Raw genomic sequence first — 17207 nt, forward strand, 5'->3', positions numbered from 1 at the left:
AATTTGAAAAAAAAGACGTTTTCCTTCGTCAACTAAATGGCGTGCTAAATTGAAATAAAACAGTTTGATTTAGTATTGATTTTTTCTCCAAAAGTCTTCAGAATTTAGTTATTAAATAAATGAGCACTCAGGAGGGGATCATTGGTTGAGCATCTTTCAAATATCCGTTATTATTTATCAAGTAATGCACTGCTCCAAATGGAATAATGACAAATGGCACAGAAAGTGAAAATTAGTGACATTTAGGTGACTGTTTTAAAATCAAGTGGAATATTTTTTATGATTTGACATTAATTCTTTTAGTACAAGTAAAACGTAAAATATGTTCACATTAAGCAGTATAAATATTCTTAGAAATTGATTTTTCTTAAAAGAACAGGCAGTATTTTAAAAAAATAAACAAGGCGGAATCTTCTCTTCCGTTAATCGTCAGTACAAAATTATAAAAACAAGTACAGTATAAGAAAAGTAGGTATATTATATGAATCATCAATAAAGTAATTAACAATTTTAAGTTATTTCACCATAAAATGTTTATTATATCCGTGTGCATTATTATATAAATTTGGATTTACACTGCACATTTAATTTTAGGTGAATTTTTATTTCATTAATTTTGAAATAGTTTTTTCCTCACCACTTTGATTGATTGACGACAATTTTTGAAACGAATAATTAATTGACATTGTTTTTCTTTTTTAGATTCTCTATTAATAATCATTTTTGCTTCTTTCGGTGAGAATAAGTGAAACGAACTTTATTTAACTTTGCAGTCCAGATGTTAATGTCAAATTCAAGTAACATCACTGAAAATTGATAAATAAATACAAATGTTTCGATATGCTTTGACTTTTTTTATTTGCATAATAAGCTAATTATAAAATTGACGAAGAAAAAGATCGCCGTTGATATTGATAAACAAACAGACAAATGGATGATACTCACATACTTTACATACATATAGGAATAATATAATATGTACATTTGGAAACAGTAAGTGAAATAAATGAATGCGCACCACTGAGGTAGTTGTTGTATGAAAAACTAACTGCTCACCACAGTCAGTAGTCGTTTCAATAAAACAAAAACAACAATAAATAACAACAGTAAAACAACAACATTATGAACAGTAACAACTGATTAATAATAATAATATAAAAGAATTAATTATCAGTAAACTGAAATGATAAAACACTAGCTTGTAGTTGTGCTATCGCATTTTTTCATTGAACCTTGCGAACTACTAGCAGGTGGTGGTGAATCAGATGCATCTTCTTCTTCTTCATGTTCTTTTTCAGCGTTTGTCATTACAACATTGTCCTCTTCTTCGTCTTCAAGTTCACAAACTTGTGACACATCCGACTGAGATCTGTTGTTTACACTTTTTGGTACTAAATTGAAAAAAAATAAAATCAAATACAATAATTTTCATAATTTTCGAATAAAATTTAATTTTGCTCACATCTTTTGTCAACATGCTTGTTGCCTTTGAAATAGGATGACATTGAAGAATTGAATTTGTTTGCAGAACTGTTCAGGTGAACAAGCGGAATCGATTCGACAGATTCACATTCCGAATCCCTGGACAACAACGGCAAATCACTGTAATCGTGTACTGTAGTGTTGAAATTGGTGTTCGTGGTCATGGTCGTGGTCGTGGTCGTGGTGGTGGTAGACCGTGGCTGCGGAGAGTCGATAAGACGACGACGTTCCGAACCGCTGCTGGGCGGGGTGAACATGGGCAAATAGCGGCGTATGCACGATTGGGGAGGTTCTTTTTTCAACTGATCCACCTTGTTGATCTCGTCATTCAGAAGACCAATAGCACGAATTTGTTCTCTTGAAATTTGAAAATAAAATATGATTAATAATAATATATGAAAAATAAACACAAATGGACAGTTTTTTTTCGCAATCCATACCGAATTTCATTGCCCAAACCAATGCCAACACGTTCGGTTTCATTATTGTCATCATCCGATCCCGAATGAAAAGCATATTCGTAATCAGTGTCTTCCTCTAGACGACAAATGCCTCTTGGCAATGTGTTCGCCTCGTCATCGTCGTCATCCGTGTTCATGTCAGTAATGTGACCCAACGATGGATAGCCGGTATTTCCAATGGTGTTTGTCCAATCCGAATAATCCCAATGAAACGCTTAAAAACCAACAAATAATACATACACATATATATATATGCATACTGACAACGACAAAAATGAGAACAGAGCAAAGAATCACTTACAATTGCCGCTTGCATTGGACGACTTGTTCGACTTGTGAACTTTCGCAGTTGGTCGTGCAGCTGAAGCTGTATTGGAATGGACATCAACATTGATATCATTTTCGTCTGTTTCACTTTCATCTTTAAAAATGAAGCGAATAAAATATGCATAATAAGAACAACAAACAATCCCAGCACAAGCGAACCTGTAGTAATGCCGGCCAACCGTTTCAGTTTGTCCAAAGAATCATTGTCGATGTTGTCGAGTGCAGTTTTCCAGTCATCGTCGGCAGTGTTGAAGCTTCTGGCACCCTTGGCTTCACCCATCATCCCTTTGTTGATCGCCTGATCGCCCAACAATTCCAACTCTTCAGCAGCTGAACCATAACTAGCGGCTGCTTGTTCGTGAATCAGCAGTCGCACCGCCGACGGACTGTCGCCGGCTGGTCGTTCCATGAACGACAATGGTCGAACTTGGACAGTCGGAATGCCCGTGGATAGAGCGGATTCGAAATTGCTCAGCTTGCTGCCACGATGCGGTTGGAAGCTACGCGGGAACCGGGGTGGAATTGGGGGCGGGGGTTGGGGCGGTGGCTCGTCTCTACCGTGGACTGCTGCGGCAGCAGTGGCATGGGCGGACCGTCGTCGAGGATGCAGAGGTTGGCGCTGGTCGAGCAGAATTTCCTCGTGACGGGTTCGTTTCACTCGCACCTTGCGGTAGTGCAGGCGGCGACGTCGGCGACGGCACAGCACGACGACGGTCGAAGCGACCAACGCCAGCAAGACGAGCAAAATCACAATGCCGACAAATTCCATCAAACTGACACCACCGATCAGGTTCGGTGCGTGGAGCAGCGAATCCGAAGGAAGTGAACAAGTTGGGCCAGTCCAACCGGCAGTACAATTGCAAATGAACCTGCTTTCATCCCCACTGTTCAGATGGATGTGATCGTTCAACAAGCACTGACCACCGTTGGCGCACGGTGATGATGCGCAAATATCCTCTTCAACTTCTGCGGATGTTTTCCTTTCTGAACATGTTCTACCTGAAATTTACATATTGAATCAATTTTCACATAATCTCTCCCATATGCGCACAGATGGAATAAACACAACAACAAATAATACCGATAAACAATTTGGAACATCGACATTGGAAATCGTTGAACAAATTGATGCACGTTGCACCGTTCTGACAGGGCGACGATAAGCAAGGAGTGCGATCGATTTCGCAATAAGTGCCGAAATAACGAGCCGGACAAAGGCAAGTGAACCCAAACGAACCTCGACCAACGCAGCTGCCTCCGTTCAGGCAAGGTTGGATTGAACAAGCCCCGTGAACTTTGCCTTCTTCTACTTCTTGTCTATTATTCATCAAATGAGGAGGGGGATATTGTCGATCGCTTCCATCTTCATCTTGATCATCATCATCATCATCAATATCACCGTTGATACAAGCGCCCAACTGGATGTTGCCAAACAGTTCAACGCCGGCGTTGTTGGAGACCTGCTTGACTTCGCCGTTGATCTCCAGGCCGCGGATACAGCCCAGAAAAGCGTTTTTCACCGACGACCGATTGCCGGCGTCGGTCACTTCAGCACCGACGTACAAATGACTGCCACGGTTGAAAAAGTTCAACACTGAACTCGAACCGGACAATTGGAGACGATTTTGCTTTTCGTCAACGGTTAACGAGACTTGTCTGTCTCGTTTCACCAAGCGCACCACGTGCCAGTGGTCATCTGACAAAACAACACTGTTGCGTACAATTGCCTGACCAGAACCGAAATCAAATCTGTACTGTAGAAAGCCGTTCTTGATCTGAAAATTGAACCAAGCAAAAAATTGAAATATAATGAAAACAAACAAACGAACGAAGCGTTTCCAAATCCTCCATACCTCAAGCTGGTGAAAATCATTTCGACCTTTCGAAAATAACAATACAGCAAATCGAATCGATGTTTTCACTTCCATTCGCACATCCATATAATAATCGAATGATGAATCCATTGCAAACCAAACAAAACCATTTCCACCGAATGAAAACAGTAGCTTACCTAAACCAATAACAGTTGATATAATCTCTTAATAAATATCTACAGTAATAATAATACTCACCAGTACATGTAGGGGATCGGCAATTGGATGGATGACAGTTTGAAAGATCATCGTTGTCAAAAGGACACGCACAATGATACCCAGTTACAGTATCGTCCGCAATGCATACCATACCAGCTTGACATGGATTGCTCGCACATTTGTCGATCTTTTGATTGCAATAAGTTCCTTTTGAATTGAAAGAATTTCGATTGATGATGATGATTATTATTCAAAACAAAAATCATCAAATACATACCACCAAATCCAGCGGGGCACAGACATTCGGCTGTTTGTCGATGCATCGGTGATACAAAACTGAAATCGTCAGTCAGTAAAGTCACTGGACCAGCATCGTCGATCAAAAGTACATCTCGACATCTGGCTCCATTTTGACAATCAACTCGACCACAAGCCGCCCGCACAACCTTCACTCGACCCATGCCGGATACTGACGCCATTTCGCCGGCTTTCCGAACCAAACGATCGCTGACCAACGACGCCTTGTAAAATTCTTGCTTCGACTTCTGCACCGCCACCAACAAATCGAACATCTGACCACCGCGTACGCTGAGCACGACGTTGTTCTGCTGTCCGATGTCGTCACCGACGGACGGTTGTACACTGAATATGTGCACGTATTTGACACGCACACCGACGAGTCTAAAAAGTAAAAAGACAAACAAACAAACAAACAAATATATCCATGCGTGTAAAGTGAAAAAAAAAGAAATCTGTTTCTTACTTGGCCAAAAATCGAGAAAGTCGCTTCAGTGACTGTTGCAAAAAGCGTTGCCCATCTTTGGCAATCACCACCTGCAAAGTCACCGCAGAATTGAGCATCTCACGCGAGATGTGGTGCACGTCGATTGTCACTTTGGCAAATGTCGAATATTTCCCATCGTTAATGGAAACGTTCAACAAGTACAAGCCGGCAGAAACGAGATCCGCCGACGCCAGCAGACGTCCGTCGTCCGAATCGACGTTGAACGTGTCGTCGCCTCGGTGTTGGACGAGTGCAAATGTCAACTTGTCCAATGGATCTTGGTCAGTTGGACGCAGTTGACCAATGATTCCGCCGGCAAATTCACCCACGTGGGTCCAAATTTCGCAGTGGAAATCTTCGACCGTTGGTCGATGCTTGCTCTCGTCGACTAGACGAATGTCGAACTTGCAAATGGTCGACAGTATCGGTTCACCATTATCGCTAATTTTGACCTTGCGAAAAGTGGAAAATTTATCGAATATTTTTATTATTCAACGACAAAAATTATCGTTAGTTTTTCTTACTTGAATAGCATAGTGATCGTGGTTTAAAGTCGGCGCCACCAACTGCAAAATACCTCGGTCAGGATCAATTCGAAACAACGACGACGACGAAATATTGTCGTTGTCGTCCTGGTCGAGAAGTTGAAAGTGAAATTTCGACTGTTGGTCCGACTGGTCAAAATCGTCCACAGTCAACGTGTGCAAAATCATACCGCTGACCAGTGGTCGTTTGACGTGGACTGTGGTCGTGTTGCAGTCGACCACAGTCGGCGGGTGTTCGTTCACGTCGACCAGGTCGACAGTGACCGTAGTCAGAGCGCTACGACTCGGTTTACCGAAGTCGTAAGCTTCGACTTGAAATTGCCAACGAGCCGTGCGTTCCCGATCGGTGGAACCGTTGACCAAAATCCAACCGTCATCCATCACTGCGAAAGGCGGCAACGGTTGATTCGATGCGTCGTTGTCGTCTCGCGATCCGAACAGCCTGTAAGCTACGAGACCGTTGTCGCCACGGTCAAGATCCGTAGCTGACACTTGGAGAACTCGTTCACCGATTGCCATGTTTTCCCTAATTGCAACGTTGTACTCTTGACGGTCGAATTGTGGTCTGTGATCGTTCACTTCGACCAAATCAACGATCAACAAACTGCTGTTCGACAACGGCGGTGATCCTCGATCACGAGCCACAACCGTCAATTGTATTTGCCTTTGGCCGGCAGACAGGCAAGCGACGATCGAATCGTTCACCGTCACCACGCCAGTTTGAGAATCAATCGCGAAAGGTATTTTCGACTGTGCCAGTAGTGGTGATGGTCTTCTTCCGTCGTTGTTCGACAACAACTGGTAGACAATTTCACCGTTCAAGCCCACATCTCGACTGAACGCTTTCACCGTAACTACCCGATCGCCGAGTCGAGCATTTTCTGCAATTTCCGCCTTGTAGACGAGTTCCGTAAATTCGGGCGCGTTGTCGTTGATATCCAACACGGTCAGTAAAACTGAACACTGAGCACTGAGTGACTTGGCCCCAGTCTCTTGAGCGCAATCTTCGGCTAGTACAACAATGCTGTATTCGTGTTGCTGTTCTCGGTCGAGCGGTTCGGTGACTGACAATACACCACTGTTCTCGTCGATACTGAACAAACCGTCCCAGTCGGACTGTAGCCTGTAACGTACTCGTCCAGCCGGACCGAAGTCTCTGTCCACCGCGTGCACTTGAACCACAAATGCCGGATAAGTGACGTTCTCGTGTTCCTGGACAGACGTCTCGTAGACTGGTCGCTTGAACAGGGGTTCGTTGTCGTTGACGTCGATCACGTTTACCACAAACATCCTTTCGCACAACGGGCACAAATCTTCATCACTGCGCAAGTAGAACAAATGTCGTCGATTGACAAAAAGTTCTCGATCAATCGGTTCTGCAATAACGATCGCGTTCGAATCGACCGCAAAATGTTTCGTCCCTTGTAAACGCATCCAACTACCACCACTATTAGTAGTAGTAGTAGTAGTAGCAGTCGAGGTACAATTGTCAGGTAGATTGTAAATCACACTCCCAACTGGCATGTTCTCTTCAACTGCGAGCTCGATCACGTCATCATCACTACCACAGTGACAACATCGTTTTCGGTTTTTGTCATTTTGTTCAAAATTTACATAGACCTGGGTTTGATCGCTGTATTTACCATCGGTCACTTCTACAGTCAATTTGAAAACCTGCCGCTCAGTGTCAGTGTTGTCGCTGAATACAAATTTCCACTGGAACCCATCACTCAGATACAGTGAACCGTTGACCATTTTGAAAAGTAGCCATGCATCGGCGTGGTCGGCGTCGACAATGTAATAACGAAGCAACTTATTGAACGGCTCCGCGTCGAGATCCACCGCGTCCACTGTGCCAATCAGAGTTCCTCCAACAACCGCGTCAGCGTACGTTAGATTGAACCAATGTTGCTGTCGGTCGAATCTGGGCATTTGATCGTTGACGTCAAGCAGTCGAATTTCGACCGTCAACGTGCTGTTCAACGACGGTCGACCACCGTCGGCGGCCAAAATCACGAGTCGGTGTGTTGCGTGGGTCTCACGGTCCAGCGGACCGGTGGTAGTCAACAGTCCAGAATAGGAGTCAATGTGGAACAGTTGAAGCGACTGCGCTTCAGAGTCGGCTTGTTGGAAAAGCGAATAATGGACTCGTCCGTTGGCAGCCGTGTCCGGATCGTCAGCTTGCAAGTTAAGCAGAGCGGAGCCTGGCGCCAGGTCCTCGGGCACAGACAACTGGACTGAGTTTGCCTCAAATATCGGCGCATTGTCGTTGACATCGTCCACAATAACGTTAACCAACGTCATTGAAATCCAGGCGCTGTGATCAGTCTGCAGCTCGTCGACCAAGGCGACGTAGAAAGAAAACTCGGCCCGCGTCTCGCGGTCCAAAGACTGCGCTACGTAGACAGTGCCATTGGGCTCGACGCCGATCCATCCAGCAACGGTCTCGTCGGTCGGTGGAACCATTCGCGCCACAGCGCCGGCGTAGGCGCGAAAACGGACCCGACCGAAACGAGTTCCAACCGGCGCATCTTCTGCCACGTGCAACGAGATCGACTCGGCCCTGGGCTCACGGCTCAACGATGGCAACAATTCTGACCAGATGACCACTTGGACGAACGTTTCGTCTTCCAAACTGCCACCGTCGGTAGCTTTGACGGTAAGACGCAAATTTTTCCCACTCAACGCAGTCAACGGTCTGCGAACGCTAAGAACACCAGACCTGGGATCGAGTCGGAAATAACTGGCCGCAAGGTCACGAGGCTGACGACCTCTGTTCACCAAACTGTACCGTATCCGAGCTGTGTCCAGCTGGTCACGATCTCGTGCAAACAGTCGAAGCAACGGTGTACCAACCGTTTCGGACGCGGACACCAGGATCGAAAATTTCGAAGCGACAAACCTCGGCGCGTGGTCGTTTCGATCTACAATATCCACTTGCACGTGCAAAACGGACACAATTCCCCAACTGTCCAGTCGAGCACCGATTACCAGCTGGTGCCTAGAACGCTGCTCGTAGTCGAGTTGATCAGCAATGATCAAGTGACCAGTGTCCGGATTGACCATAAATTTGCCCGAACCCAAACCCAAAAGCATCACGTAGTGGACATGATTATGACCTGTGGTGGAAGAATCAGCGATGGCAACAGACGTCACGGTAGAACCGATCGGTTCGCTTTCAGAAACAGATATAGAAATGAAGCGTCGTCTAAATCTAGGCAAACATCTTACTACACTGGATGAAACCGAAGAGCATTTGATCTGACGAACAACGAACTCAGTTCTAGAGCTGAATAGACCGTCGTTGACGAAAGCTTGCAAACGATATTCTGGCAACCAATTACCAACTTGAAACTGTTGATCCATTGCAGGACCGACCCTGAGTATACCCTGTTCGTGAGCGTTCAAAGTGAACAACAATTGTTCCAACTGGCCGGCGGCGTACAATATTCCGTATCGTAGTTTGCCTCGACTTACGGAATCCAGATCCGTAGCCGACAGTTGACCAATCACTTGACCGACGGAAAAATTGTCCTCATAAATAGTAAAAGTGTTTTCCGGTGCAAACACTGGTGCGTTGTCGTTCACATCCAACACACTGACTAACACTCGAACCGTGGACGCTTTGCTCAACGTACCAGAATCACGACATTCCACTTCCAGCAGGTAACTGGAACAACGTTCGAAATCCAACGTATCGGTCAGTTGTATCAAACCCGTACTGGAGTGTATTTTAAATTTCGATTTTTCCTTCTCCTCTTCCTGACGTTGAGAATTATCAACACCCAATGATTGAACAGTGATCAATCGAAATGTCAAAAGAGCATTGTCACCTTGATCAAGATCCGTTGCATGCAACTGTACAACTGGGCAACCAATTGGAGAATCTTCAGGTAACGATGCTGAATACGTGGACTGGTTGAACTGTGGCCAGTTGTCGTTGATATCCAAAACTACAACGGTAACTGAAGCAAATTCAGTGACGTTGCGTTCATGGTCAACAGCCTTCAGTCGAATGGTGTATTGGTCGATTTGTTCACGATCCAACGGCTTCTGCAAACTCAGCTCACCGGTGACAAAATCCAAAGCGAACTGCTGATTCGGATCGTCTTCTCGTTGATTCAGCATTGTGTAACCTACAACGCCGGCTCTGGGCGTTGGATGATCGGCCACTACAACCAACGCTTGGTTGAAAAAATTCTCCTCACCTTCGAAAATGGACAAACGGAAAGAACTGTTCGAAAACAACCCCAATTCCATATCCGAACTAGCAATAACGATGATCAAGTCCGCCACTGTCGACAGCGACGGCTGACCGGCATCGGTGGCTGTAATTCGAAATTTCAAACGCCGGCCAACGTCCGCCGACGTGAACTGCCGTTGCAACAGCAAATCTCCAGTGCTCGAATTCAACGAAAACGGTGGATCGAACGTCAGACAAGAATAATTCACTCGACCATTGGGACCAATGTCCAAATCTACCGCGCGTACTGTACCAATCAGTTGACCAATATCCGTTCGATCGACGGACACTCGAAATTCATAAGGCGCTCCGACGAACACCGGCACGTTGTCGTTTCGGTCGAGCACGTCGACCAGTACCAAGCACTGAGCCAAAACACGACCTGCGTCTCGCAAACTACTCGCCCGGACAACTACCGGCCATTGGGCACGCGCTTCGCGATCCAACGGCACGCCCGTTGTATACAGAGCGCCGGTCCGCGGATGGACAGTGAACAGATGACCAACGGTACGGTCGTTCAACACTGAATAGATCACGTCAACTTTTGTTCGTTTGTTCAACACAACCACGTCGCCGATGTAATCTGATCTGTTTCCATTTTCGAATGCCTGCAGTCGACTTCCAATACATTGAATCGAATCGTCGTCTTGGACGACTAACTCTTGCACTTCCACCGTTCGCAAGTCAACATGGGCGTGGTCATCGAACTCACCGTCTGTGACGAGAAAATTCAACTTCATCCTAGCCAATACCAAACTGGCATTCTTCACTGTCAACCAGCCGGTTTCTGAATCCAAATGGAATGCATCCAGCACAGATCGCTCTTGTCCGGCTTCTTCCATTAGTCGATAGCTCAACGCTGGTCCGTCAGGATCGACAGCCCGGACGCGAACCACCGGCACGCCTTCCGCCACTGGCAACACTAGTCGAACTTGCTGACTTTTTGGCTCAAAAACTGGACCACAATCGTTCACATTTTCCACTAAAATTTCCACCATCGCCGTATCGGCTGCCAGTGACGAGGAACCAACTGAAATATTGCTTCCATCGATTCGTTCAACCAAAACGTTGAACAGCAACAGTTCGGCGCCGTGGTGTTGTTCCCGATCCAGAGGTACCACGGTGGTCAACGTACCAGTTATTGGATCCAATTGGAACAACCGTTTGGCCCAGTGTTCGATCAGTCGAAACGAACAACTGTCGCAGTTGACTTGCAACAGTGAAGACAAGCGCAGCACATCGGACGATGAAGTGTTGGTACCTTCTGGACGACGCAGAGTGACCACAGTGCCGGCAGGTTGATTTTCCAAAATGTGTCCGACAAACTTGTCGGACAAAAATCGTGGTCTAAACTGGTCAAATTTGACATGTCCAAAATTGTGAAGCCTGTCAATCGCGGCCGCAGCAACTGTCGTCAGTGTTACTTGGGCCGTGTCACTGTGACCGAACAGATTGCTAGCCAAAATGGTCAGCTTGAACTGTTCGCCAACGTCGACGCTACTGTTGTTGCTGTTGATCAACGGCCGTCGAACGCTCAAGCAACCGGACAATGGATGCAAGGCAAAAAATGGATGCTCATCCAAGTGGTAAGTGATGTGGCCCCCACCTTCGGCTTGGACTAGCAGAATTGGGGAACCGACGGTGGCGTCGACGCGCAAACGACCGTGGTACGATTTTTGCTCGAATCGAACGTACGCTTCAGAAGCGAGGCTAATTCGAATGGTAACAGACGCCGTGTCGGACAAAAGTCGCTGACCAGCTTTGGTCACTTGGATCACGAGAACGTGTTCGGCTGATTCGACCGGCAACGTTCGAGCCACAGTCAACAGTCCGTTGGAAGAGTCAAGATGGAACAGGCGTCGATCGTTGCCGGATACAATTGAATAACTGAGCACTGTTCGTGGAGGAGAACGGGAAAGTTCATTTTCTTTCTCCCCTTCATTTTCTACCACTTCCTCTTCTTCTTCTTTTTCTTCATCATCATCATCATCTTCTTCTTCTTCTTCAGTTTCATATTCATTCATATCGACCGCCACAAGTTGAATAATTTCTGTACCAATAACACTGTTGACTAACAAGCTGACTTCGTAGTTGGACTTGAGAAATCTGGGTGGCTGCTGGTCACCGCCGAGCACATGCACCTGAACGAGGGCGGACGTTTTCAAGTGGTAACTGCGAGCTTCGACCATCATCATCAGCAGTCGGCGTTGTTGTTCGCCACGGTCCAGCAACGGTTCAGCCAGCACCAAAGCACCGCTAACCGCGTCCAGTTGAAATTTCGCTGGCTTGTCGGCAAAATTACCAACAAGTGAATAAGTGATCGGCTGTTGGATGTTCGGCTTTTCAAAAAAACCCTCTATTGTCAAAACAGTACTGCCAACGGTCGTATTTTCTAGCAAGTCGATTCGGTACAGCGGCGTTGGCAATATTGGCCGATAGTACTTGACGCCGGTGGCGTGAAGTTCCACCGAACCGACAGTCTGCAATCGACCATCGGTCACTGCGTAGGTGAAATTATAATTCGACAAATTAGACCGATCGACCAAAACCAATTCACCAGTGTCCGGCACAAGAGTCAACCAGTTAGGTAACGGTTGTTTGGAATAAAACCAAACTTGATCACCGTCCGGATCTTCGGCTTCGAATTGCACAAGTACACGCCCCAGGGGTTCGTTTTCTACTAGATCTAGTTGTAGGTTGGCATTTGAAAGCAAAACTGGCGCAGCGTTGAGCAAATGATCAGCCGGAGGCACGAAGCGTATCACCACCCTGGTGCGAGAGCTCAACGGAGGAGAGCCAGAATCTCGAGCTTCAACGTTCAAACTGATCAACTGACCGTACCAGTGCGTCGAGCCAACACGGCTGCAGTAGATTTGACCACTGTTCCGATCCAACTGAACTCGACCGTCATCGCCGCCGTTATTACCCTCTTGATGGACAATCGAATAGCTAACTGTACCGTTGAGGCCAGCATCAGGGTCGACGGCAAAAATTCGACACAACAACTGCCCAGTTTTAGTGCAAGGCGGAACGTTAAAACTGTACAATTTGCTGCCAAACTGAGGGGCGTGGTCGTTTTCGTCCAAAACGCGTATCAACACCAACGTTCGACTGGTCAACGCAGGGGAGCCGCCGTCGCGGATCTCGACCTCAAGCTGGTGAACTGAGACCGCTTCACGGTCGAGCCGCCGGTCGCCGGAGTAGATCAGGCCGGTGTTCGGTTCGATTTGGAACAAACTCTGCGCATTGCCTTCGCGTATGGAATAAGTCAGCGTAGGCGAACGGGGTTCGTCGAAGTCGGTGGCGTTCAGCTGCACAATGCTGGTGCCGGGCGGGGAATTTTCCACCACGTCGGCTTCGTAGAGCGGTCGGGCTGGAACCGGCGCGTTGTCATTCCTATCTTTGACCGCCACGAACACGTCGACCCGCGTCGCCAACGACACCGGTGCCCGGTCCCGCGCCTCGACCGTCAGCCAATAGTAAGATCTTGTTTCGCGGTCCAGTGGAATACGGCTCACAATCACACCGTCCTGCTCGCCAATAGCGAAATAATGCCAGCCATCACCGCCGACAATTGAGTACAATATCGACGGCTTAAGCCAGTCGACCGCGTCGGGGTCTTTCGCCTTCAAGCTGAGCACTACGGTTCCCGGTGGTTCGTTTTCATAAATGTCGGCATTATAGGCGAACGAATCAAACTGTGGCGCGTAACGGTTCCGATTGACCATGTCGACGTCAACCACAACCGTGCAGGTGGTATTCAACGATGGTCGACCAGAATCCCGAACAGATACCAGCAGCCGGTGCTCGACTTGAGCGTGAAAATCCAAACCATCATCTGCCACACGCAAACAGCCAGTTTCTGCATCGATGGAAAATTTCTGTCCAACTTGTATTTCGAAGCGCAAACGACGATTCACTTCTGTATCGTCCTCGTCGAACGCTTCAACGCAGGTGAGCAGCGCATACGGCGGAATGTCTTCGCGCACGCTGACCCTCTGCTCGTCAACTACACACTTCGGCGCATTGTCGTTGCAATCTCGCACGGTGATCAATATTCTGGCAAACGAGCTCAACGGAGGTGAGCCCGAGTCAATCGCCTGCACCAGCAGATCGTACCGACGACGACGTTCACGGTCCAGTTGCCCAATGACAGTCAACAGGCCGTCATGCGAACCCAAGGCGAACTTATCACCGTTGGTGAGCAGTTTGTAGCGCACACGTCCGTTGGAACCGAGGTCTTGGTCACGAGCTCGAACGGTAAGAATCGGCGAACTCAGTGCCGCATTCTCGTCCACTTCAGCCTGGTAGAGCAGTCGATCGAATACCGGCCGCTGGTCATTGCTGTCCCCGATGTGAATCAGCAAACTGCTCAAACTCACCAACGCCTGAGGCCAGTGGCCATCGCTAGCAGCGACAGTCAAATTGTAGCGCGGCACTTGTTCCCGATCCAAAGAACGTTGCACGGTCAACTTGCCAGTGTTCGGGTCGATTCTCCAGCGACCGTCTTCATTGCCATCGATTATCGAATAGGTGACCAGACCGTCAGCGCCGACATCCTGATCCACAGCTTGGAACTGAAACACAGTCAATCCGATGGTCGCATTTTCGAATACGGTCACTTCGGGATAGGGTAGGTGGAGAAATCTGGGCGCCCGTTGGTCGTCAATGCTGGGCCATTCGACCGGCTCGAAGCTAACCAACTGCCAGGACGAATCGAATCGCAGCAACAAATCGCCAGATCGACTCGGACGCTGACCGTCAGTCACTCGAACACGCACTTCAGTCGACTGGTTCGAATTCTTGGAACCCGTCAAACGCAACACGCCGTCCACAGAGCCCAGCTCGAGTCGGCTCCAACGACCGGCGTCCGTATTCACCAACGAATAAAACAGCGAACGGTTTCCATTTTCATCGCCATCCGACGCCTCGAAATGACAAAGCTGGCCGTCGTTGGCCACATGTGAACACCGGGGTGGGAGCTGAAAAAGCGGCTTGTGAAAATTACCACCAAAAACGAGTAGTTCGAGTTCGACATCCAGTTTCTGCTTGCAAGTTTTCGACTCGACCGAAACGTTGAATCGATACCAACCAGCCGCACTCAAGTGGCGCACCACCAACAAGCCGGTCGACTGTACAATTTCAAAACTTTCCGACGAAGAATCCACACCCTTGAGCATCTGCCATCGATACTGACCACTGTCGACAAGTGACAGTGGACTGACAAAGCCAACAATGGTTCGATCCGGTGACGTGCCGTCGACTGTAAAATTCACCTTCTCTGGATGATTGGCAATTGACGGGCAACGCCCACTGTTGACGGTCACCTTGCAATCCGCGCTGACCAGCTCTGAGCCAGAAGAATCGTCAATGTGCAGTTGAATTGCATAAGAGTCGGACGGTATTTCGGCGACGTTGAGCATCAAGTGGTACAACGAAGCGTTAGCGTCGTCTTGGACGGCAACAAAATACTCGCTGTAATGACCGGTCAGTCGAATTCGATCGCCAATTTCAAACGACGGTGATCGAGACAAGGTACAAGTGGCGCAGGTTCGCTTCTGCACCACATCGCAGCCAGAAGCGACCGCCTGGCAAGACAATTGGCACGGCTCCATCGCCGCCGCTGGACGTACGGTGATGTTGACGAGGGCGACGTTGGGTCGGGATGCCGGAACCTGGTCGGCAAAAAGCCTCGCCGCCCGGTCCTCGGCGACCACCGTCAGCAGAACACTGCGTCCTGCGAGCGAATGCAACGGACGGACGCTGCTCAGCACGCCAGTAACGTGATGGACGGCGAAAAAACTGCTCGCCTCTTTCAAATAATAGTAGACCTCTCCGTTGAGACCCTCGTCGGCGTCGGTCGCGTGAACCTTGACCACAACTGAAAACGGTTCCAACAGTTCGTCGACCACGGCCGAATAATGATCCGGCTGAAATATCGGTGCCAGATCGTTCTCGTCGATCACTTTGATCAACAGCCGAGCCGACGTTTCCCGCTTGATCTCGCGCACACTGGCTCGGACGACCAGTTCGAATTGTGCATTCGATTCACGATTCAACGACAAATCCAACAACGACTTTGTATGGACACGCAAATAGGCAAAATTGCCAACTACGACACTTTCGGCTTTAAAAAAGCCTTCCGCGTCCCCGGATATGATCCTATAACGGACGTGGCCTTTGAGATCCGGAGATAAGTAGATTCCCATTTTGCTAGTGGGCTGCACGTAAACTTTGCGGCGGGTGTTTTCCAATATTGTAGCCACATAAGTGGACTGAGTGAATTCAAACGTAACAGCACTAGTGGACGAATTAGAATTGGTCGTCGAAACAACCAAATGGAATGCATGTAGGCAACAAATAACAAAGCCGAAACTAAGCATCAACTATAAAAAAATACAAAAAGTATGTATTTTATTAAATATTTACAAGCACATAAAAAATTCTCAATGTGCAACAATTCTCTTTTTTATATAAAACATCCGTTGCTTTAATAAATCAAACGACTTCATCGATTGAAAACAATTTCCTACTATTAATAAGCTGACCCTGGTGGACGTGGAACTAAATCATGATAACAATGCTGTGCATGAAGATACAACTTTATTTTCAAAATTCCAACGGTTCTCATGCTACAAAGGAAAAGGAAAATTTTTTTTCTCGAGTTGGTAAGAAAATTGACAAATACCTTAGTTCAAATTCTATGATAATAATAATAATGATTATTACACTTTGAGTGAAATTGGCAGTCGTGTGAGAGAGAAAAAAACCTTTTTCACACCAATGTGCACACGTTGAATGCTTCCACTGGGCAGAGATAACCGGGTGATCAAACATTTATTTTCATTTATTCATTTGACAATCAATAGCAGTGCTGCTCATGCATACATGAACACGGGCACGTTGGAAAAGATATCCGAAGCGTATTTTCAAAGTACGCGCTTTATCAGAAAGTTCACATAACCAACCAACCAACCAATTATATACAATGAAACCTACATGACTGGAAAAAGTTAATGAAACAACTGTTGAAGAAAATGAAATACTGTCTCACAATTGACAAAAGAGGAGAACAAATCCAATATGATGGCCAATGACTGGTCAATTCTAAGTACTTGACTTTTTCCGATCAGAACTTTTGGCCAGCCAAGCGGATGCTTGACATCAAACAAGCAGGAAATTGGCCATGAAAGAGTCGTGAAAAGCCCACTTGAAAAGCGCATTCGCATAGTAAACAGAAATGGCCACCTGTTCAACTGCAGATATAGATTTTCATTTCAGCACCACATACATCCACAAACATACACATACATACATATTATACAGATATTT

The 17207-nt window shown here is 47.0% G+C and overlaps 1 protein-coding gene across 1 annotated transcript; it reads right to left on the reverse strand.

The window, feature by feature from the left end:
* Nucleotides 1–1194: 1194 nt before the first annotated feature.
* On the reverse strand, nt 1195–16084 carry Tsp_01011 (putative cadherin domain protein). The gene is made up of 13 exons (XM_003376766.1): nt 14894–16084; nt 11952–14857; nt 7144–11762; nt 5612–7008; nt 5067–5491; nt 4581–4984; nt 4343–4510; nt 4124–4281; nt 3670–4045; nt 2241–3269; nt 1923–2157; nt 1678–1839; nt 1195–1369 (listed from the first exon to the last, which is right to left on the reverse strand). Exons 1-13 carry the CDS (start codon nt 16082–16084, stop codon nt 1195–1197), a joined length of 13245 nt encoding a protein of 4414 aa, XP_003376814.1.
* Between the last annotated feature and the right edge of the window lie 1123 nt (nt 16085–17207).

This window comes from Trichinella spiralis, assembly GCF_000181795.1.
Source record: "Trichinella spiralis strain ISS 195 chromosome Unknown Scfld4, whole genome shotgun sequence".
NCBI lineage: Eukaryota > Metazoa > Nematoda > Enoplea > Trichinellida > Trichinellidae > Trichinella > Trichinella spiralis.